General features: G+C 38.7%; 1 protein-coding gene across 5 annotated transcripts in view; it reads right to left on the bottom strand.

Moving 5' to 3' along the window:
* ABCA8 (ATP binding cassette subfamily A member 8) overlaps positions 1-24,486 on the bottom strand; it is a 90,815-nt gene that overhangs the window by 22,722 nt on the left and 43,607 nt on the right. For all 5 annotated transcript variants that reach the window (XM_050765015.1, XM_050765013.1, XM_050765014.1 and 2 more), the window contains 5 exons: positions 18,900-19,039; positions 17,224-17,343; positions 14,545-14,743; positions 13,954-14,120; positions 92-225 (listed from right to left, as the gene is read on the bottom strand). In XM_050765015.1, the coding sequence (XP_050620972.1) occupies positions 92-225; positions 13,954-14,120; positions 14,545-14,743; positions 17,224-17,343; positions 18,900-19,039 (760 nt within the window). The remainder of the gene's footprint in view (positions 1-91; positions 226-13,953; positions 14,121-14,544; positions 14,744-17,223; positions 17,344-18,899; positions 19,040-24,486) is intronic.

Genomic DNA, 24,486 nt, shown 5'->3' with positions numbered 1-24,486 from the left:
CCATTTTTATTTCTTGAGTTGAAGGCCTGAGTATATTGATATTATGTTAGCTTTTCACATTTTTCAGAAAGATTATTAGAGACCTGCATACCTTTTCACTACCACACACTGTGATGGCTCCATTATAAGATGGGTCATCTGTGCCGTTTCTAGTTCCAAATGCATCCACTTCTAAAGCTATGTTCTGGTGCTCCACAGAATGTATGAAGTCATCAATGCTTGCCCCTAAGGTGTAGTTAAAGATAGTAGGTATCACAAAACTAAAAAAATTAATGTCAAGTTGTGTAGTCAAATTACAATTAATGTCATTATGTGATGCAGTAATATGGACCATCAGGATATTTTCTACATAAAATGCTTGTTAATGTGAATTAAAATATCTATTTATTTCTCATGGAATTCCTTTATGATATTTTTATTTGCTTATGATTATTATTAATGTGAAAGATTTTCTTAGTTCCAAATGTCTTTCAAAATAGATTTCTTTCTAGACTCTTGCAATGAATGACCATAACCAATAAGGCTTTAATGATACAGAAAACTTCTATTGATTAACCACCAAGTTTGCTAAAAGCCATTTTACTACTGCTAGATTATTAATTAATTTTCAAAATTTTCTTGATACAGGAAGACAACATGTAGACTAGCAATGTGAGGAGCTCTGCAGACCTTCTCCCCAGAAAAACAATAACATAAAAATTCCTAAAAAACCAACAAATTAAATTTTTTTGAAATTGTTCTAAGAGCATACAGAACGTGATGACACACTTATTTAATAAAATTTATTAAATCTCAGTAAGAGCACTGAGAAATTGTGGCATTTGAGCCACAGCCTGATCCCTCCACTCCCCACTTGCTTCTCAGATCTGTGTAACAGAAGCTTCACTCTGAAAGGGTGTCGGCAAGCACGCAGGGATCCTTCTTCCCCAAGTCCAGTTCAGGGCTATAGTATCTTCATGGGAGGGGCTTCCCATCAACTTTTCTCATTTCCCCACATCTATGTTGCAGAAGATCAATACCAGGCAAGAGGGGCTAAGAGATCTGGAGTTCTCTTCCTCCACCCATTCCCTGATCCTAAGGTGGAAGCTCTACCCTAGGAATAAGAGACCAAAAACACCGGGACACAATAATCTTTGTGCCATCTCACGTGTAGGACAGAGTTTCCATTATAGGAGAGGCAAGCTGAGAAGACCAGAGGCCACTATCCCTGCCAAGTACCCTGCTCATAAATCAGGGGCTCCACACCAAGAGAATCAGGCATGATCCATGCTTCCAGCTCTGAAGCAATGGTGAGATTCTTGTTTCAGGGGCAGCGGCAAGCCATAAGAACAGTACGTGCTGAAACTCTCCCTGAAGAAACTGACTTTAGTTGGAACAGAGTTTGGGGAAGTTCAGGCCTAAGAGTGCACTAAAAACTGTCAAGATTTTGTTGGTAAGCAATTGACAGGAGATTGCGATTTACTCGGTTAAACCGTACACCAGCTAAAAGTTTACTAGAGAGAGCAGCAAAACAGAGAGTTAAGAAGAGCCCTTCTGTGGAGAGGACAAACCTCAATAACTGGCCTAGAAGACTTTTCCTACAAACAAGACCATATTTATAGTAGTGCTCCCTTATCCATGGTTTCACTTTCTGCAGTTTTAGTTACTTTTAGTCCACTGCAGCTCTAAAATACAACATGAAAAATTCCAGAAATAAACATTGTGTAAGTTTTAAATTGCATGGCATTCTGATCAGATGGATGAAATCTCATATCGTCCACTCTGCCCTGTGGAGGATATGAATCAGCCCCTTGTCTTGTGTGTCCACACTGCATATGCTACCTACTCATTAGTCACTTAGTAGCCACTTCTGTTATCAGATTGACTGTCAAGACATCACAGTGCTTGTGTTCAATTAACCCTTATTTTACTTAATAGTGATCCCAAAGCACAAGAGGAGTAATGCTGGCAATTTGAATATGTCAAAGAGAAGCCGTATATTGCTTCCTTTAAGTGGAAAGGTGAAAGTTGTTGACTTAATAAGGAAAGGAAAAATATTGTATGCTGAGTCTGTTAAGATATACTCTGAGAGCAAATCTCTTCTGTAAATAGTGAAGAAGAAAAAAGAAACTCATACTAGTCTTGCTGTTGCATCTCAGACTGTAAAAGTTATAGCCACAGTGCATGATAAGTGCTTAGTTAAGATGGAAAAGGCAATACAATTGTGGATAAAAAACCTGAACAGAAACGTGTTCTCATGGATGGCCATTAGGTTCGCTACTATCTATGGCTTCAGACATCTGCTGGGGATCTTGTAATGTTTCAGATGAGTGGGAATTACTGTAATTGGATCAAACTGTGGAGCAATTTATGCACGTGGGCATTTTTGAAAACAATAGGCCAATCAGCTTGCTACTGGTGGTGACTAATAACTGAATGTTATACCAGTGGAGTTAGCCAGTTTAATGGAGAGATCAGGGAAAGAGACAAAGAAAGGTCTGCTAAATCTATTGCCATCTCAGGGGAACAATGCACATGGCCAAAGTTATGCCTCTGAAGAACAGCATCAGAGTTGTATAAAGTAAGGGAAATGAGCAAACAATAATAACAAGCTTCAAGACAAGTTGGCGATCATTATCCAAAGTTGTTACAATGTATGACTTTAAATGTCCAGTTTTCAACCAAAATTATGAGACATGCTAAAAAATAAGAAAGTGTCACCCTTATACAGGAAAATGGTAGGCAACAAGAACAGCTTTTGGAAGACTGAGATAGCAAACTTGAAAAACAAAGACTTCAAGGCAGGTATTGTAAGTATGCTCAAAGAACTAAAAGAAAGCAAGTTTAGAGAAGTGAAGAAAGGTGTGATGACAATGTCTCATCAAATAGACTATACCAATAAAAAGTTTTTTAAATAATAAAGAACCAAATAGAAATTCTGGAGTTGAAAGTACAATAATTGAAATGAAAAATTCACAGAAGGAACTCAACAGTAGATTTGAATGATCAGCAGAATTACAGCAAACCTGTAAACTACAGACATGAAGACAGATTAAATGGGAAATTATGCAATCTGAAGAACAACAACAAAAGAAAACAGAACCTCAGAAAAATGTGGGACATTATTAATCACACTATTTCATATGCAGTGGAAGTACCATAGGGAGAGGAGAGAGAGAAAGGAAGAGAAAAACAACCACTGAAGAAATAATGACTGAAAACTTACAAAATTTGATTAAAAACTTTATACATCCAAGAAGTTCCACCAACTCCAAGTAGGATATACGCAAAAAGATCCAAATCCAGGCACATTAGAGTAAAAACGGTGAAGACAAAGGCAAAGAAAATGTTTCCTTAATGATGTATCAGGAAACACCAATAAGAACCCAGCTGATTTCTCGTCAGAAACAAAGGAAGCCAGAACACAGTAAAATGACATATTCAAAGTGCTGAGAAAAAAATTCAGCAAAACTAGCTTTCAAAGATGAAGGTGGTAATAGGTATGATGTATACTGTTTGAGTGATGGTTACACTAAAAGCCCAGACTTCACCACTACACAATATATCCATGTAGCAAAACCACACTTTTATCCTCTAAATCTATAAAAATAAAAATAATAAAGAATAAAAAATGGTGAAGGTATAACTTTTTTTCCCAGATAAACAAAAATGAGGAATTTGTTACTAGCAGACTTGCCTTATAAGAAATACCTAAAACTGAAAGCAAATAACCCCAGATGGCAATTTGAATCCAAGTGAAAACGCCAAAGAGGATCAGCAAACACAACTATGTACTTATAATCGGTAGTACAAATGCATATTTCCCTCTTGTATTAACTCATTTTAAAAGCAATTGTATAATGCAGTATCATATAATTTTATTGTTGAGGCTGTAAAACATAGACATGTGAAATATTTGAAAACAATGGCACAAAGGAGGCAGGTGGAAGCCTAGCTGTACTGGAGTAAGGACATCACATAGGATGATAATATGAATTCACAGGAACAAATGAAGAGAACCAGAAACAGTAAATGAACTTAATTTCAATGAGCTACAGACTCTTTCGTCTTATATAGCTGTATTCACTCTTCCCTGTTTTGATGTTATTATTTCACATATTATTACACATCTAAATGTTTTAAAACCAGCAATACATTGGTACTATTATTACTCGATATGATTTCATATCTTTTAAAGAAGCTGAGAGAAGGACAGCAAGTACGTATTTGTAGACTTTGTTACATTAATCTTAAATTTGTGTAAACTTTAAGTAGGTTAAAATAAGATGTATATTCTAGGCCCCAAAACAACCCCAAGAACATAATTCAAAAATATAATAAAAAATCATTAAAAGAATTAAATCATTAAACTAGAAAATACTCAGTGCCAAAGAAAACAGTAAAGAAGAAATAGAGGAACAAAAAAGACATGAGACTTTCAGAAAACAAACAATAAACTGGCAGATATAAATCCTACATTATTAGTAAAAATATGGTTTGTGAATAAAATAATACACACAAAAGGCATAGATTGTTAGGTTGTATTTAAAAACACTATCCAACTATATACTGCTTATAGGAGACACACATTAAATTACATTTACAGGAGACACATATTAAATTTCATTGAAACAAATAGATTGAAAGCAGAAGGTGGAACAAAAATACATCATGCAAGACAAGACCGTGGGAAAACTGGAGTGGCTCTTCTAATATTGGACAAAATAGATGAAAACAAAAAATGTTACTAGAAATAATAAGAGACATTTTCTAATGATACAAGGGTCAAAACAAGGTCAAAACAGCAGGAAGTTATAACATTTATAAACATATATGCACTTAACAGAGACTCAAAATACAAAATAGCACTGAAGAGTGAAATATACAAATTTTCACTCACAACAGCAGAAAGCATATTCTTCTCAAGTGCACAAGGAACATTCTCCAAGATGAGCTAAAGGCAAGGACATCAAACAAGCCTCAATACTTTGAAAAAAGTTGAAATTTTATAAACTATGATCTCTGACCACAGGGGAAGAATTCAAACTTCAACAACAAAATCTTAGAAAATCACAAATCTTTGGAAACGAATCTTCTCCTAAATAACCAATGAGTCAGAAAAGAAATCACAAAGGAAATTAGAAAATATTTTGAGAGAAATGAAAATTAAAACATGATATACTGAAACTTATGCTATGCAGCGAAAGCATAGCTTAGAGGGAAGTTTATAGCTGTAAACACCTATGTTAAATAAAAGAAGAAAAATCTCAAATCAGTAAGTGAAACTTCTATGTTAAGACACTGAAAAAGAGAGGAATAAGCTAAGCACAAGGCAAACAGAAAGAAATGAAACCAAGAATATTGGTTTGGAAATGAGTGACATAGACAATAGAAAAACAATAGAGACAATTAAGCTAGAAGTTGGTTCTTTGAAAGCATCAACAAAATTGATGAACCCTTAGCTAGGATGATCGAGAAAGAGTAAAACAACATGAAAATTACTAAGATCAGGAACAAAAAGAGGGTATGAATACCAATCTTATAGATTAAAAGATAGCTACACTGGTACATTTCTACCTAATAAAGAAGAATTGTCAATCCTTCACAAGGTCTCAAAAAGAAAAAAAAATAGACGAAGTGCAGGGAACATTTGCCAACTAATTATACGCAGCAAATATTACCCTGATATCTAAAGACATTAGCATAAAATAAAACTACAGACCAATATCCCTTATGAATAGAGGTGGAAAACGTTATCAACAAAACCCTAGAAAACCAAATCCAGGAGAAAATGGAAAGGATTATACACCACGACCAAGTAGAATTTATCCTATAAATGCAAGGTTGGTTTAATGTCTGAAAATAACGTGGTATAAAACCCACATGATCATCTCAGTAGACACAGAGAAAACATTTGACAAATCCAACATCTGTTCATAATGAAAACAGACAAAAAAAAAAAACCTAGAAAAAGACATGTCACATGCAAAAAAGCATTTAGAAACACTAGATGACACTTCAGCACTATTCTTTGTGTCATTTTAAACAGCAAAATCACCACAGAAAAAAACACATAAAAATGTGAAAAATGTAGCATGAAAGAGATTGCAAAAAAGCATTTGTTTATAGTACAAGAGCTAACACAAGAAAGCAGTGTCATTTTGTTCAATCTCAGTTGAAAATGCGTACATCAGGTGACTAAAAATGTTCACTTCTCTGAGCATATCTGTAAATATCATGAAAGTGCAACAGATATGTAGTTGGGGGTTAGCAATAAATTTCAGTGAATAGGCAAATTCTTAGATACAGAATCTGAATATGAGGACCTTTGGTATCTGATAAAAGAATTTTATCTACAATATAGAAATAACACTTAGAATTCAATAAAAAATACAATCCATTTTTAAAAAAGAAAAGAGACATTTCTACAAGGAAGATGTACAATTGATCAGTTATCACACGAAAAGATACTCAACATTACTGGCCATTAGCAAAATACAAATCAAAATCACAAGATACCACTTGACATACACTATGTTGCATGTAATAGAAAAAACAAAAAATAGGTGTTGGCAAACATATGCAGAAACTTGGAATCCTCAAAAATTGCTGGTGTGGGGCCAGGCACAATGGCTCACACCTATAATCCCAACACGTTGGGAGACCAAGGTGGGCAGATCACGAGGTCAAGAGATAGAGACCATCCTGGCCAACATGGTGAAACCCCGTCTCTACCAAAAATACAAAAAAAATTAGCTGGGTGTGGTGGCACGCTCCTGTAGTCCCAGCTACTAGGGAGGCTGAGGCAGGAGAATCACTTGAATCTGGGAGGCAGAGGTTGCAGTGAGCCAAAATTATGCCACTGCACTCTAGCCTGGCCATAGAGTGATACTCTATCTCAAAAAAAAAAAAAAAAAAAGTGAATATAAAGTGGTACAGTCACTTTGAAAAACAGTTTGGCAGGTCCTTCAAAGGGTAAACATAGTTACCACGTGACTCAACAATTCTACTTTTAGGATTACACCCCAGAGAAATGAAAACATAAGTTCAGAGGGCGGAGCAAGATGGCCGAATAGGAGCAGCTCCAGTCTCCAACTCCCAGCGCGAGCGACACAGAAGACCGGTGATTTCTGCATTTTCAACTGAGGTACTGGGTTCATCTCACTGGGGAGTGCCGGACGATCGGAGCTGGTCAGCTGCTGCAGCCCAACCAGCGAGAGCTGAAGCAGGGCGAGGCATTGCCTCACCTGGGAAGCGCAAGGGGGAAGGGAGTCCCTTTTCCTAGCCAGGGGAACTGAGACACACAACACCTGGAAAATCGGGTAACTCCCACCCCAATACTGCGCTTTAGGAAACAGGCACACCAGGAGATCATATCCCACACCTGGCCGGGAGGGTCCCACACCCACGGAGCCTCCCTCGTTGCTAGCGCAGCAGTCTGTGATCTACCGGCAAGGCAGCAGCGAGGCTGGGGGAGGGGCGCCCGCCATTGCTGAGGCTTAAGTAGGTAAACAAAGCTGCTGGGAAGCTCGAACTGGGTGGAGCTCACAGCAGCTCAAGGAAACCTGCCTGTCTCTGTAGACTCCACCTCTGGGGACAGGGCACAGTAAACTAAGACACACAGACACCTCTGCACAGACGCAAACGACACTGTCTGACAGCTTTGAAGAGAGCAGTGGATCTCCCAACACGGAGGTTGAGATCTGAGAAGGGACAGACTCCCTGCTCAAGTGGGTCCCTGACCCCTGAGTAGCCTAACTGGGAGACATCCCCCACTAGGGGCAGTCTGACACCCCACACCTCACAGGGAGGAGTACACCCCTGAGAGGAAGCTTCCAAAGCAAGAATCAGACAGGTACACTCGCTGTTCAGAAATATTCTATCTTCTGCAGCCTCTGCTGCTGATACCCAGGCAAACAGGGTCTGGAGTGGACCTCAAGCAATCTCCAACAGACCTACAGCTGAGGGTCCTGACTGTTAGAAGGAAAACTATCAAACAGGAAGGACACCTACACCAAAACCCCATCAGTACATCACCATCATCAAAGACCAGAGGCAGATAAAACCACAAAGATGGGGAAAAAGCAGGGCAGAAAAGCTGGAAATTCAAAAAATAAGAGCGCATCTCCCCCGGCAAAGGAGCGCAGCTCATTGCCAGCAACGGATCAAAGCTGGACGGAGAATGACTTTGACGAGATGAGAGAAGAAGGCTTCAGTCCATCAAATTTCTCAGAGCTAAAGGAGGAATTACGTACCCAGCGCAAAGAAACTAAAAATCTTGAAAAAAAAGTGGAAGAATTGATGGCTAGAGTAATTAATGCAGAGAAGGTCCTAAACGAAATGAAAGAGATGAAAACCATGACACGAGAAATACGTGACAAATGCACAAGCTTCAGTAACCGACTCGATCAACGGGAAGAAAGAGTATCAGCGATTGAGGATCAAATGAATGAAATGAAGCGAGAAGAGAAACCAAAAGAAAAAAGAAGAAAAAGAAATGAACAAAGCCTGCAAGAAGTATGGGATTATGTAAAAAGACCAAATCTACGTCTGATTGGGGTGCCTGAAAGTGAGGGGGAAAATGGAACCAAGTTGGAAAACACTCTTCAGGATATCATCCAGGAGAACTTCCCCAACCTAGTAGGGCAGGCCAACATTCAAATCCAGGAAATACAGAGAACGCCACAAAGATACTCCTCGAGAAGAGCAACTCCAAGACACATAATTGCGAGATTCACCAAAGTTGAAATGAAGGAAAAAATCTTAAGGGCAGCCAGAGAGAAAGGTCGGGTTACCCACAAAGGGAAGCCCATCAGACTAAGAGCAGATCTCTCAGCAGAAACTCTACAAGCCAGAAGAGAGTGGGGGCCAATATTCAACATTCTTAAAGAAAAGAATTTTAAACCCAGAATTTCATATCCAGCCAAACTAAGTTTCATAAGTGAAGGAGAAATAAAATCCTTTACAGATAAGCAAATGCTTAGAGATTTTGTCACCACTAGGCCTGCCTTACAAGAGATCCTGAAGGAAGCACTAAACATGGAAAGGAACAACCGGTACCAGCCATTGCAAAAACATGCCAAAATGTAAAGACCATTGAGGCTAGGAAGAAACTGCATCAACTAATGAGCAAAATAACCAGTTAATATCATAATGGCAGGATCAAGTTCACACATAACAATATTAACCTTAAATGTAAATGGACTAAATGCTCCAATTAAAAGACACAGACTGGCAAACTGGATAAAGAGTCAAGACCCATCAGTCTGCTGTATTCAGGAGACCCATCTCACACGCAGAGACATACATAGGCTCAAAATAAAGGGATGGAGGAAGATTTACCAAGCAAATGGAGAACAAAAAAAAGCAGGGGTTGCAATACTAGTCTCTGATAAAACAGACTTTAAACCATCAAAGATCAAAAGAGACAAAGAAGGCCATTACATAATGGTAAAGGGATCAATTCAACAGGAAGAGCTAACTATCCTAAATATATATGCACCCAATACAGGAGCACCCAGATTCATAAAGCAAGTCCTTAGAGACTTACAAAGAGACTTAGACTCCCATACAATAATAATGGGAGACTTCAACACTCCACTGTCAACATTAGACAGATCAACGAGACAGAAAGTTAACAAGGATATCCAGGAATTGAACTCATCTCTGCAGCAAGCAGACCTAATAGACATCTATAGAACTCTCCACCCCAAATCAACAGAATATACATTCTTCTCAGCACCACATCATACTTACTCCAAAATTGACCACGTAAGTGGAAGTAAAGCACTCCTCAGCAAATGTACAAGAACAGAAATTATAACAAACTGTCTCTCAGACCACAGTGCAATCAAACTAGAACTCAGGACTAAGAAACTCACTCAAAACCGCTCAACTACATGGAAACTGAACAACCTGCTCCTGAATGACTACTGGGTACATAACGAAATGAAGGCAGAAATAAAGATGTTCTTTGAAACCAATGAGAACAAAGATACAACATACCAGAATCTCTGGGACACATTTAAAGCAGTGTGTAGAGGGAAATTTATAGCACTAAATGCCCACAAGAGAAAGCAGGAAAGATCTAAAATTGACACTCTAACATCGCAATTAAAAGAACTAGAGAAGCAAGAGCAAACACATTCGAAAGCTAGCAGAAGGCAAGAAATAACTAAGATCAGAGCAGAACTGAAGGAGATAGAGACACAAAAAACCCTCCAAAAAATCAATGAATCCAGGAGTTGGTTTTTTGAAAAGATCAACAAAATTGACAGACCACTAGCCAGACTAATAAAGAAGAAAAGAGAGAAGAATCAAATCGACGCAATTAAAAATGATCAAGGGGATATCACCACCGGCCCCACAGAAATAAAAACTACCATCAGAGAATACTATAAACACCTCTACGCAAATAAACTGGAAAATCTAGAAGAAATGGATAATTTCCTGGACACTTACACTCTTCCAAGACTAAACCAGGAAGAAGTTGAATCCCTGAATAGACCAATAGCAGGCTCTGAAATTGAGGCAACAATTAATAGCCTACCAACGAAAAAAAGTCCAGGACCAGATGGATTCACAGCTGAATTCTACCAGAGGTACAAAGAGGAGTTGGTACCATTCCTTCTGAAACTATTCCAATCAATAGAAAAAGAGGGAATCCTCCCTAACTCATTTTATGAGGCCAACATCATCCTGATACCAAAGCCTGGCAGAGACACAACAAAAAAAGAGAATTTTAGACCAATATCCCTGATGAACATCGATGCAAAAATCCTCAATAAAATACTGGCAAACCGGATTCAGCAACACATCAAAAAGCTTATCCACCATGATCAAGTGGGCTTCATCCCTGGGATGCAAGGCTGGTTCAACATTCGCAAATCAATAAACATAATCCAGCATATAAACAGAACCAAAGACAAGAACCACATGATTATCTCAATTGATGCAGAAAAGGCTTTTGACAAAAATTAACAACCCTTCATGCTAAAAACGCTCAATAAATTCGGTATTGATGGAACGTACCTCAAAATAATAAGAGCTATTTATGACAAACCCACAGCCAATATCATACTGAATGGGCAAAAACTGGAAAAATTCCCTTTGAAAACTGGCACAAGACAGGGATGCCCTCTCTCACCACTCCTATTCAACATAGTGTTGGAAGTTCTGGCTAGGGCAATCAGGCAAGAGAAAGAAATCAAGGGTATTCAGTTAGGAAAAGAAGAAGTCAAATTGTCCCTGTTTGCAGATGACATGATTGTATATTTAGAAAACCCCATTGTCTCAGCCCAAAATCTCCTTAAGCTGATAAGCAACTTCAGCAAAGTCTCAGGATACAAAATTAATGTGCAAAAATCACAAGCATTCTTATACACCAGTAACAGACAAACAGAGAGCCAAATCAGGAATGAACTTCCATTCACAATTGCTTCAAAGAGAATAAAATACCTAGGAATCCAACTTACAAGGGATGTAAAGGACCTCTTCAAGGAGAACTACAAACCACTGCTCAGTGAAATAAAAGAGGACACAAACAAATGAAAGAACATACCATGCTCATGGATAGGAAGAATCAATATCGTGAAAATGGCCATACTGCCCAAGGTAATTTATAGATTCAATGCCATCCCCATCAAGCTACCAATGAGTTTCTTCACAGAATTGGAAAAAAACTGCTTTAAAGTTCATATGGAACCAAAAAAGAGCCCGCATCTCCAAGACAATCCTAAGTCAAAAGAACAAAGCTGGAGGCATCACGCTACCTGACTTCAAACTATACTACAAGGCTACAGTAACCAAAACAGCATGGTACTGGTACCAAAACAGAGATATAGACCAATGGAACAGAACAGAGTCCTCAGAAATAATACCACACATCTACAGCCATTTGATCTTTGACAAACCTGAGAGAAACAAGAAATGGGGAAAGGATTCCCTATTTAATAAATGGTGCTGGGAAAATTGGCTAGCCATGAGTAGAAAGCTGAAACTGGATCCTTTCCTTACTCCTTATACGAAAATTAATTCAAGATGGATTAGAGACTTAAATGTTAGACCTAATACCATAAAAATCCTAGAGGAAAACCTAGGTAGTACCATTCAGGACATAGGCATGGGCAAAGATTTCATGTCCTAAAACACCAAAAGCAACGGCAGCAAAAGCCAAAATTGACAAATGGGATCTCATTAAACTAAAGAGCTTCTGCACAGCAAAAGACACTACCATCAGAGTGAACAGGCAACCTACAGAATGGGAGAAAATTTTTGCAATCTACTCATCTGACAAAGGGCTAATATCCAGAACCTACAAAGAACTCAAACAAATTTACAAGAAAAAAACAAACAACCCCATCAAAAAGTGGGCAAAGGACATGAACAGACATTTCTCAAAAGAAGACATTCATACAGCCAACAGACACATGAAAAAATGCTCATCATCACTGGCCATCAGAGAAATGCAAATCAAAACCACAATGAGATACCATCTCACACCAGTTAGAATGGCAATCATTAAAAAGTCAGGAAACAACAGGTGCTGGAGAGGATGTGGAGAAATAGGAACACTTTTACACTGTTGGTGGGATTGTAAACTAGTTCAACCATTATGGAAAACAGTATGGCGATTCCTCAAGGATCTAGAACTAGATGTACCATATGACCCAGCCATCCCATTACTGGGTATATACCCAAAGGATTATAAATTATGCTGCTATAAAGACACATGCACACGTATGTTTATTGCAGCACTATTCACAATAGCAAAGACTTGGAATCAACCCAAATGTCCATCAGTGACAGATTGGATTAAGAAAATGTGGCACATATACACCATGGAATACTATGCAGCCATAAAAAAGGATGAGTTTGAGTCCTTTGTAGGGACTTGGATGCAGCTGGAATCCATCATTCTTAGCAAACTATCACAAGAACAGAAAACCAAACACCGCATGTTCTCACTCATAGGTGGGAACTGAACAATGAGATCACTCGGACTCAGGAAGAGGAACATCACACACCGGGGCCTATCATGGGGGGGGGGGGAGGGGGGAGGGATTGCATTGGGAGTTATACCTGATGTAAATGACGAGTTGATGGGTGCAGCACAGCAACATGGCACAAGTATACATATGTAACAAACCTGCACGTTATGCACATGTACCCTACAACTTAAAGTATAATAATAATAAATAAATTTAAAAAAAAAAAAAAAAAAAAAAAAAAGAAAACATAAGTTCAAACAAAAACTTGTACATGAACATTCATAGCAGCATTTTTCATAATATCCAATTATTGGGAAAAATATATCCATCTGCTGATGAATGATAAATAAATTGTGGCATAACATCAATAAAATATTACTCAACAATAAAAATGAAGTATTAATACATAGATAAATGCTACAACACAGATCAACTTTGAAAATATGCTAAGTGAAAGAAGTCAGTCATCAAATATCAGATATGTATGAGTTCAGCGATATTACATGTTCAGAATAGACAAATCAATAGAAACAGAACGTAAATTTGTGATTGTTTAGGACTGGGGGGAAGGACTACACGGGAGTTATTGATATTCAGTATGGGGTTTCTTTATGGGGTGATGAAAATATTCTAAAATGGATTGTAGTGATGGTTTCACAATTCTGTGAACACGCTAAAAACCATGGAATTGTGCATTTCAAATGGATAAATGGTATGGCATGTGAAGTATACCTTAATGAACCCGTTAAAAATGCTATTTTGGTACAAACTCTTTCATTTCGCAAGTTGCCACCAGATGTTCCTCCTTTAGAAAATATCTAATTCCTGCTTCTTTGGGGGCCTGTATTTATTATCTTTAAGTTTCATAAACTGTTTTTTTAACACATGCTGAATAACTGAAAAGCTAGTTTCTTTCATGATTATGTTTGCTAAGTACTGCTCTGAACAGTAAATGTATTTGGAAATCAAGTATCCACCATTTTACCTGTTTTATTGATGATCAGTAACTGAGTGAGAGGGTCATGTGGTTGTTGTCCAGGAGCAAGGAAATACAAATGAGGAGAAAGTTCCCAGGTGTAGCTGTTGTAATATATATTCACCATGGTATACTCCACAAGAAGAGGGCAAAATCCAGCCATTAGAATTAATAGCCTACACAGAAGAAAATTGCCAACGTGAATGCAATGTCATTTCCTAATCGAACACTCTCTGAGCAGTTTATAATGTAATGGGATAAAGAAATTATAAAAATTAAACACACAATTAACTGTCACATTTATTGAGCCATTTTGCCTTTTGCTACCTCCAAATCCAAGGTGATAAACCATAGATTTGTCCTTTGTTCATTTCCCCTGTTGCTTTCTGGCCATTGAATATCCCATTAAAATTCATGAGATATTTGTCCTTCGGAAGTCAAGATTCCACCTCCCTCCTGTGCTTCCACTGTGATGCTTTCCCTTTCTGCTGCCTAATTCACCATATTTTTGTGTTTTTTTTGCTTGCCTTTATACCTTAGATTTGCTTTTTAATGCATTGACTTAAAAAAAAAAAAACCTATGGCCACTCTGATACTTACAGTGCTAAAAGAGCTTTTCTTTCATACTTTAACTTTAACAAGCGAACTCTTGCAATTGCGCAGATTTGCTGTCGCCAGAGAGCCACACCACCTATTGTCTTTCTCATCTTGTTAAGTGAAGAGAGGACTTGTTCCATCTCAACAAGCCTTTCAGTGTCATCAGCTTTTTCCACTTGTACTTCTCCCAAAATAGGAATGTCTGCAAAACATAAAATAAGCAACTCATATGTACTTTATATGGCTTACTATAGGGATTTGCTCTGGTAAGGAGATCATGATTAGGCTCTTCTGTGTTACTATAGGTATAATGTGGTTTTGCTGGTTATTGCCTTAAAATAGAGAAATAGATGAAAGATTTATTTCTTGAACAAAAGGGATAGAAAGGAGACCTTAGGTAATTTAAGGTCAAGATAAATAGGCAAGGTCTTCACAGTGCTTAGGAATGACTTGGAAAATTAGTAAAGGAAACAAATATCTTACATGTTCAATTAAGCTACAAATTGACATGCTCTGAACAGGGAGTAAACTGTAAATGGCAAGCTACAAACTGGGAGTTAGCTATAAATTGTTACTGCAGATATTTCAAAACTATTCAGTTTTGAATAGTTTCTGAGACTGCATTATTTTGTGTGTTCTCTGTAATCTCTGGATACCCAGGATACTGTCCATCGTATAATGCTAAAATAAGCCTAATATCCAACCTCAAAAAGCACACACCCGTAAATGTATAAGTACAATGACAGGACACAACAACACACTGTGAATGAAGATATAAGGATCTTAAGATAGTGGTCAAAAGTCTATTTTAAAAAGTAGTTGGGCGTGTTGGCGGGCGCCTGTAGTCCCAGCTACTTGGGAGGTTGAGGCAAGAGAATGGCGTGAACCAGGGAGTAGAGCTTTCAGTGAGCCGAGATCGTGCCACTGCGCTCCAGCCTGGGCAACAGAGCGAGACTCCATCTCAAAATTAATAATAATAATAATAATAATTCAGGGATATTCTGCTTCTCATTAGTTGCAAGAGACTGTCACCTGTCTTACCAAGGGAATAAATATTAGTTATTTTTAATCCATCAGATTGGCGAGCGCACAAAGAAACCTAAAAAATCTAACATGTACAAAGGAAGGAAACATTTTTAGGGGGAGAAGGTTCCTGTGGAAGCTTTCATCTTTAGGGAAATGGCAGAAAAAGGAGAAAACCACCATAGGTAGTCTAAATGAAAGCAGCCCAGATTAAACAAATTCTATGGTTATATGTGGGCTGAAATAACTGATTAGAATCATGTGGTACCTAAGTCACAAAACGAGTTTACAGCATCTACCAACTTATTTTCATGGAGCCTTTCCTAAGTGCATAGGACCAGTACACCAGTAGCTGGGGGCAGATACTGAGAAAAACGGAGAGAGAAACACAAGAAGCTGCGTAGTGTCTTGAGCAAGACATCATCAGGGTTCATGGGTCTTACCTTTTGTGTAATACATTAGTCCACTAGGGTCCAGTCACTGAATGAGAGAGTGGAGAGATATATGCTAATAAATAAATAAACAAAAAGTGATGGCAGGCTGAAAATCAGTGAGATTAATCGTTATCGAGATATTTGATAGTAGGGCTATGGAGAAATTAATAGAATTTTTCCAGTGCTATAATTCAAAGTCATGTCTAAGGGAAAGACCTGATTCTACCTTTAAAACATTCGAAGCTGGAAGTGGGCTGAATCTAATAAAACCTGTGCTAAAGCTCAGATACTTGCCAAATACAAATTAGATGAGTTCTGCCATCCACATCAGCATCCTCGCAGAGGAAGAGTCATGCCATTTTCTAGCCACTGTTTACCTCAGTGTTCCTGTTTTGTTAAAGTAATGTCCATGATAAAATACAAATTTCAAGACATATGAAGAAGCAGGGAAATATAACCCATACGGAAGAGGTAAAAAAATCAGAGTCAGTTACTGATAAGGGTCATCAGTCACATGGCCCACATGTTAGAATTAAAATACATGAGTTTAAAAATAACTTTGATAAATATGTTATAAGATCTACTGGAAAATATGGACACTATTGGGAGCAGATGAGAAATAGTAAAGAACTGAAACTCTAAAGAACAAATGAAAATGTTAGAATGAAAAAGTACGGTATCAGAAATAGAGAGTTTATTAGGTTCGGCTTCAAAACAGTCTGAACACAAGAGAATAAGTTACTTGTGACCTTGAAAATAGGTAGATAGATATTGTCCAATTTCTAACATAAAGAAAAAAAAAGAAAAACCTGACACCCGAGAATCTGAGATCTATGAAAAAGTACAATACGTCTAATTAAGACTTTGTTCTTTATCTTTGGCCTACAGGAATTTAATAGTTTCATTTTTAAAGTATTGTTTGGGGTTCTTAAGTGTTTTAGATCTGTGGGTTCATGTTTTATATAAATTTATGATTTAGAATAAATGTTCTATCTGAAATTGCCCTTAGAAGCCTAGGGCTAATATGAGTGCAGTGAGCCTTGGATATAGAAAAATGGATTATTTTTAACTACAAGGCAATGTTGACAAGGATGTGTTTCACTTTTCCACAAGCTTGTCTAAGAAGAGCCTTAATCATGAACCCCACATTTTGTAATCCATCTTTGGAACAGTGTGCTCTTGAAACATATGCTTTTACACAGTAATTTTCATGTATTTTATTTACCTGATTCATTAATTGTTGATTTTCCTTCTAGCTTCAGGAATACTTCATTCAAAGTTGTCATGGAAACACCATAATTCTCAATTCCTAGGTCAGGATAGCTATCAAGATCCTTGTAAAGTTCTAAGGAATCCATACACAGCAGTGAATTAAAACAAGAATCCCAAGTGAACTGGAGACAATTTTTCAAACTAATAAGCACAAATCTATGAAATTATACTTGTGATATGTCAAAGACATTTGAAAATTAGCATTTAATAATAGATCAGCTTATTCTGCAAATTCTATATATTATTTTCTGTTGTACATCATGTGTTACAATCCACATATTTCTATATCAATATTAACTTATATTCATTTGCATTTCTAGTAAAGTTTAATCTTAGTTTTTTCTGACTTCTTTTTAAAATTTAATTAACTGTGAAACTCTGGGTTTTTCAACTCTAAGCCTAATTAATTCAAGAGTCTTTTCTAGAGAACAGATATAAATGGGAGCCATTTATGCTGTAACTGATAAAAGGAAAGGAATTGATTTTTTGAGAATTAATTGGATGGTGCAGAATCTTCTATAGTTTAGAAAATATTTGTTAAAGAGAAGTCATAGAATATAAACCATTTAAAAGTTTTCTGTTTCTAACAATGGAAGATCACAAGACCTAACAGGCAGAGAATGTGGAATTGAATCGGGGAATTTTCCTGGAATTGTGACAGTGGTTATTTCCTCTAGCAATTTTATATCTATTCATTCTTCAGTTCGTTCATCAAAAGATACCTATGCATCCGTCATTGTTCATGAAGCAATGAGCAGTACCCCAGCCTGCACGGATTTGAACTATAGTGGTTAAATTGAGCTTACATAAAAACCTAATTCTAACCCTAGGGTGATTACAGAAGTCCTGAGGCTTCGATCTCGAGCTCCTGCTTGGGCAAAAGGATAAGTTAAAAGCTTTTGTCTTGACTAGAATGCCACATACAGAAAGGTAGAAAAGAAGTAAGATTTAATATGCGCCATTCTTCATTCTACCTAAAACGTTTACAAATTTTCTTTAAATTGTTATGACTGTTAAAAAGTGCTAATTAGAGTTTGCTTAACACTTTACCTGATGATTCTAAGGAATGCTTGTGTTGTCACCATAAAATGTGTATTTGAATGAATGTATATGTCTTTGTTAACCACATATACAGCAAGGTTAATTGTTTCAACCACTAATGCGGGTCTTCATAGTGCCCCATTGTTAAGGAACAGGTTCCCTGAACAACAAACATAATTAGTACGTTTTTATGCATTAGCCTGAAAAACCCAAAGTTATTGCAAAATTCTCACCGAGAGAGAGAGCGCCACATCACAGGGCTGTTTAACGTAGTGCGTAAGCCAGAGGTTTTCTACCATTTGGGTTTGTGTACATTTATGAATACTAGAATATTATGTCACACACTGCTAGGGAAGAAGGACTAAAAGAAGCCCTCTAAAATGCCCATGCATTACAATACAACTATTAGAATATAATTCTATTTCCCACTATACAGAAAATAATTCAGTTATTGTACTATTCTTTTGATTATGTTTCAGTACCTGAGCATACTGTAAGACCTCGATAAATGTTAGTTGTAATAATAATAATTATGATGATGATGACTATTATTTACATATTTTATTTCACAGTGTTCATATACATTACCTGGAAATTTATTTGTTCTTTCTAAGGGTAATGTATAAACAAGTTTTCCTTCACTTTTGGCTGATAATTTGGCATCAGGGATGTGCTGTTTAACAAGTGATGTTATGTTTTCCTCAACACATACTTCATTTAACTGCAAGCTGGCATTCAGAAAAAAAGACATATGTTTGACATAGTCTCCAACAGCAAGAAAATAATTAACTAGTCTCTATAAGACAAAGAAAATCAATTAAAATCTCATGCCAGAAATAGGTCTGACAAACATGAAATAAGAGGACACAAACCCAAGAAATAAGAGGACAAAAACCCAACCAAATCATATAAATGTGATGGACAAAAGAAAAGAATGAGCTAATGAGAGTTACTGGTGAGGTTACTCAGGGGTGGTGCCCAGAGAATTCTGATATTGATTCAAGTCTCTGAAGAGAGAGTAGTCACAGACCGAAAATACCAGGGTTGCAATAGAGCAAAGGTCAGGACTATGCAAAATGGATAACGTAGCAGATGATGTTCAGTTTTACGTTGACTAAATAGAATTGTTGTATTGCTTCAAAAGAACAGGAGATTTGTGATAAGTATAGATGCCAAACAGTTTCAGTTATTCAGTTTAGACATCCAATGCAAATTTACTAAGTTCTTAGTATGTGACAAACGTCATACTAAGTGCAGAGGATACAATGGTGACTAAAACAGCATTATTCTGCTCTTATGGAGTTGATTGCCTAGTGGGGGAGACAGGAAGAAAACATGTAGACAACTAGATGAGAAAATAATTATCAATAGTAGTAAGTGCTATGAAGGAAAGTGGATTATAGACAGAAACTAATAATGAATGAATATGGGTTTGCTTTTCTTGTAATGCTAAGCCCAGAACTTTGACTAAGGACAAAGAATCATTGAGAAAATCAGTTTATCCATTGAAAAACACCACAGCTGTTTCTCCATTATAGAGAAACAGACAAACACAATAATCTATTAATTAAGGTTATAAAGTATACAGTGGGCAAAATATCAGTAGTGACTTGGCTTTGAAATATAGTTTTGGCATTTGGAATGTGTTATTCAACTTACCTAAACAGTTACTTTATTAGAGGACTGGAATAATGATTCCTAGCATCTAGGGTTATTCTAACAACTGAATAATAGCAATGTTTATCCTTAGCCCTTAAAAATGATAGCAATTTTATTTGACCAAATGCATAAGTCAAAAATTATTCCACTGACACATAAGGCATGTATGAACGTAAAAAATATATGCTATTTTTTAGAAGTAGTGAAATCCACTGAAGGAATGATGCAAAAAATGTCATAGTTGTTTTCCATGACGCTGACTCCTGAAATGAAAACAATTTAAGAAATATTCCTTGGCCACTTGTAGGAATTGTGCTGAGTGCTAGGGGGGAATGAATGAATCATGTAGAAAGTCATTCCTTGAGGAGCCTACAGCTTGAAAGGGGAGGTTATAAAACTTTTCCTGTAAAATGTGTACTAGATAGTACATTTTCTAGGCTTTATAGACTATTAGGACTCTGTTGAAACTCTTCCACTCTGCTGTTGTAATGTGGAGGCAGCCAGAGCAGTGTGTAAAAGAATGGGCATGACTGGGCTCCAACCAAACTATATTTACAGGAAGAGGAAGTAGGCTGGATGTGGCTCATGAGTTATAGTTTGTTGACCCTTTGATTAGAAGAAAATAAGGCAATTGCACAAATAGGAGTCCATGAAGGGACTCGCAAATTGGGCGGGGATCCTGACTAGCACTTTTTATTTTGAGAACATGTTATGTTTCCATGCAACGTGCCAGGCAGTCTCTTATTTATTTTTCTATAACCTTTACTTGTAAGTAGGAATTGCTACTCTCACTTTGTAGGTGAAAACACTGAATTTCAGATAGTTTAATTAATTTCCAAGAAGAGATTCAAGCAAAGTGCTATAAGAAAAAAAAAATCGGGACATTACACAGAAGTGGAAGATTAATAAACTCTACGTGAGATATTTTTCAAATAACTTTCTAGGACTTAAACAAGTGCAGATGAGTTAAGGAAACTGTCATCCTACTTTCTTTGTCTTGTCATCATATGTTTGTTTTCTTTCTTAAGTATAGATGGTATAAATTTACAAAAACAACCAATCATATAACAAAAAGTAGTTAAAAATATGGATTTGACTACTAGATTTAGAAGTTAAAAATATTCAGGTTCAATTTCTGATTCCAGCACTTCTTAACGTAGGGAGTTTGTAATTTCATCCATAAAGTAAAAGTAACAACACTTCTATTTTAAACAATAGAAGATTTAGGAGGGGAAATAGAGCAAGATGGCCAGATAGAACCCTCCAGAAATCCCCCCCCCTGCAGGAACACCAAATTGAACAACTATCCACACAAGGAAGCACCTTCATAAGAACAAAAAATCAGGTTAGCAATCATAGTGGTTTTAACATCATATAAGGAAAGAAGCACTGGAGAGGATAGCAAAGACAGGCTTGAATTACTGACACAACTTCCCATCCCTGGCAGCAGCTGTGTGGCACAGAGAGAGAATGTTGTATGCTTGTGGGAGGGACAAGACAGTGATTGTGGGACTTTGAATTGGAACTCAGTGTTGCCTGTCACGGTGAAAAGCAATGTAGGGCAGAATTCAGCCAGTGCCCACACAGGGAACATTTAGACCAGCCTTAGCCAGAGGGGAATCATTCATCCCACTACTGTGGACTAAAGTGCTCTGGGGATCGAAACAAACTTAGGACCACAGGGACTGCAATTCCTGGGCAAGTCTTGATGCTGTTCTGGGCTCAAAGCCAATGGACTTGGGGTGCAAAAGACCTAGAGAGACACCAGCTGGAGCAGCCAAGGGAGTGCCTGCTTCACTCTTCCCCCAACACCAGACAGCGCAGCTCACTGTTCCAGGGGAGACTCCCTCCTTCTGTTGAGGAGAGGAGAGAGGAGTAAATAGGATTTTGTTCTGCAACTTCCATACAAGCTCAGCCACAGCAGAACAGGACACCAGGCAGAGTTCTGAGGACCCTATTCCAGGCCCTTGCTCCCAGATGACATTTTTAGACATACCCTAGGCCAGAAGGGAACCTACTGCCTTGAAGAAAAAGACCCAGTTCTGGCAGAATTCATCACCTCCTGACTAAAGAACTTTCGGGCCTTGAATAAACACCAGCAGTAGCCAGGCAGTATTTGCCACAGGCCTTGGGTGAGGCCCAGGGCTCTGCTGGCTTCAGGTTTGACTTAGCACATTCCCAGCTGTGATGGCCCTGGGGAGAGACTTTCTGCCTGAGGAAAAGAGAGGAAAGAGTAAAGGGGACTTTGTCTTGCAGCTTAGGTACCACAGTAGAGTAGAGAGCACCCAGGTGGACTCCTGGGGTCCTGGATTCTAGGCCTTGGCTCCTGGATGGCATGTCTGGACTTGCCCTAGGCCAGAGGGGAGCCCATTGCCCTGAAGAGAGCTACCCAGAACTGGCAGCATGTACTACAAGCTGCCTGAAGGCCCTTGGGCCTTGAGTGAACATCAGTGGTAGCCAGGCAGTACTCACTGTAGGCCTGAGGCAGTGGTGACTATGGGGAGAGACTCCTCCTTGAGGAGAGGGAAGAGTGGGAAGACTTTGTCTTCTGGTTTGGGTGTCAGCTCAGCTGCAGCAGAATACAGTGCCATGTAGATTCCTAAGATTTCTGACTCCAGGTACTTGCTCCCAGATGGCATTTCTAGACCCACCCTGGGCCATGGGGAAGCTTGCCACCATAAAGGGAAGGACACAAGCCTGGCTGTATTTGCCACCTGCTGCCTGAAGAGCCCTTGGGCTTAAAGTGAACACTGCCGGAAGCCAGGCAGTGGTCGCTGCGGGCCTTGGGAAAGACCCAGTGCTGTATTGGCTTTAGATCTGACCCAGCATAATCCTAGTGGTGGTGGTCACAGGAGTGCTTGTGTCACCCCTCTGCCAGCTCCAGACAACTCAATACACACACACACACACACAAACAAACACACACATGCACACACTCCATTTGGAGAAAGTTAAGGGAAGAGAACAAAAGTCTTTGCCTGGTAATCCAAAAAATTCTCCAAGAACACCAAAGTGGTACCTCTAAGAGTCTGCAAGAATCACAATGTTACTGGGTTTGAGGGTGCCCCGTAGTGCTGATACAGCTGCAATGACCAAAGACTTAGACCATAACGTTCTATTCCCTTTGAATACTTGGAAAGCCTTCCCAAGAAGGATGGGTATAAACAAGCCCAGACTGTGACCTAACTCCTCAATGCTCAGACATTGATGAACATCCACAAGCATCAAGACTATCCAAAAAAACATGACCTCACCAAATGACTAAATAAGGTACCAGGGACCAATACCAGAGTGACAAAGATACGTGACTTTTCAGACAGATAATTCAAAATAGTTGTTTTGAGGAAGTTCAAATAAATTTAAGATAACACAGAGAAGGGACTCAGAATCCTATCAGATAAATTTAACAAAGAGATTGAAATAATGTCTAAAAATCAAGCAGAAATTCTGGAGCTAAAATATCAATTGACATACTGAAGAATGTATCAAAGTCTCTCAATAGCAGAATTGATCAAGCAGAAGAATCAATGAGCTTGAAGACAGGCTATTTGAAAATACTCAGAAGAGGGGGCGGAGCAAGATGGCCAAATAGGAACAGCTCCAGTCTCCAACTCCCAGCGCGAGCGACACAGAAGACCGGTGATTTCTGCATTTTCAACTGAGGTACTGGGTTCATCTCACTGGGGAGTGCCGGACGATCGGTGCTGGTCAGCTGCTGCAGCCCGACCAGCGAGAGCTGAAGCAGGGCGAGGCATCGCCTCACCCGGGAAGCGCAAGGGGGAAGGGAATCCCTTTTCCTAGCCAGGGGAGCTGAGACACACAACACCTGGAAAATCGGGTAACTCCCACCCCAATACTGCGCTTTAAGCAAACAGGCACACCAGGAGATCATATCCCACACCTGGCCGGGAGGGTCCCACGCCCACGGAGCCTCCCTCATTGCTAGCACAGCAGTCTGTGATCTACCGACAAGGCAGCAGCGAGGCTGGGGGAGGGGCGCCTGCCATTGCTGAGGCTTAAGTAGGTAAACAAAGCTGCTGGGAAGCTCGAACTGGGTGGAGCTCACAGCAGCTCAAGGAAACCTGCCTGTCTCTGTAGACTCCACCTCTGGGGACAGGGCACAGTAAACAATAACAAAAGCAGCAGAAACCTCTGCAGATGCAAAGGACTCTGTCTGACAGCTTTGAAGAGAGCAGTGGATCTCCCAACACGGAGGTTGAGACCTGAGAAGGGACAGACTGCCTGCTCAAGTGGGTCCCTGACCCCTGAGTAGCCTAACTGGGAGACATCCCCCACTAGGGGCAGTCTGACACCCCACACCTCACAGGGTGGATTACACCCCTGAGAGGAAGCTTCCAAAGCAAGAATCAGACAGGTACACTCGCTGTTCAGCAATATTCTATCTTCTGCAGCCTCTGCTGCTGACACCCAGGCAAACAGGGTCTGGAGTGGACCTCAAGCAATCTCCAACAGACCTACAGCTGAGGGTCCTGACTGTTAGAAGGAAAACTATCAA

The sequence above is a fragment of the Macaca thibetana genome, chromosome 16, assembly GCF_024542745.1.
Source record: "Macaca thibetana thibetana isolate TM-01 chromosome 16, ASM2454274v1, whole genome shotgun sequence".
In the NCBI taxonomy this organism is placed as follows: Eukaryota; Metazoa; Chordata; class Mammalia; order Primates; family Cercopithecidae; genus Macaca; species Macaca thibetana.
Note: the sequence above shows the minus strand (reverse complement) of the source record. Positions and strands in the feature narration are given on the sequence as shown.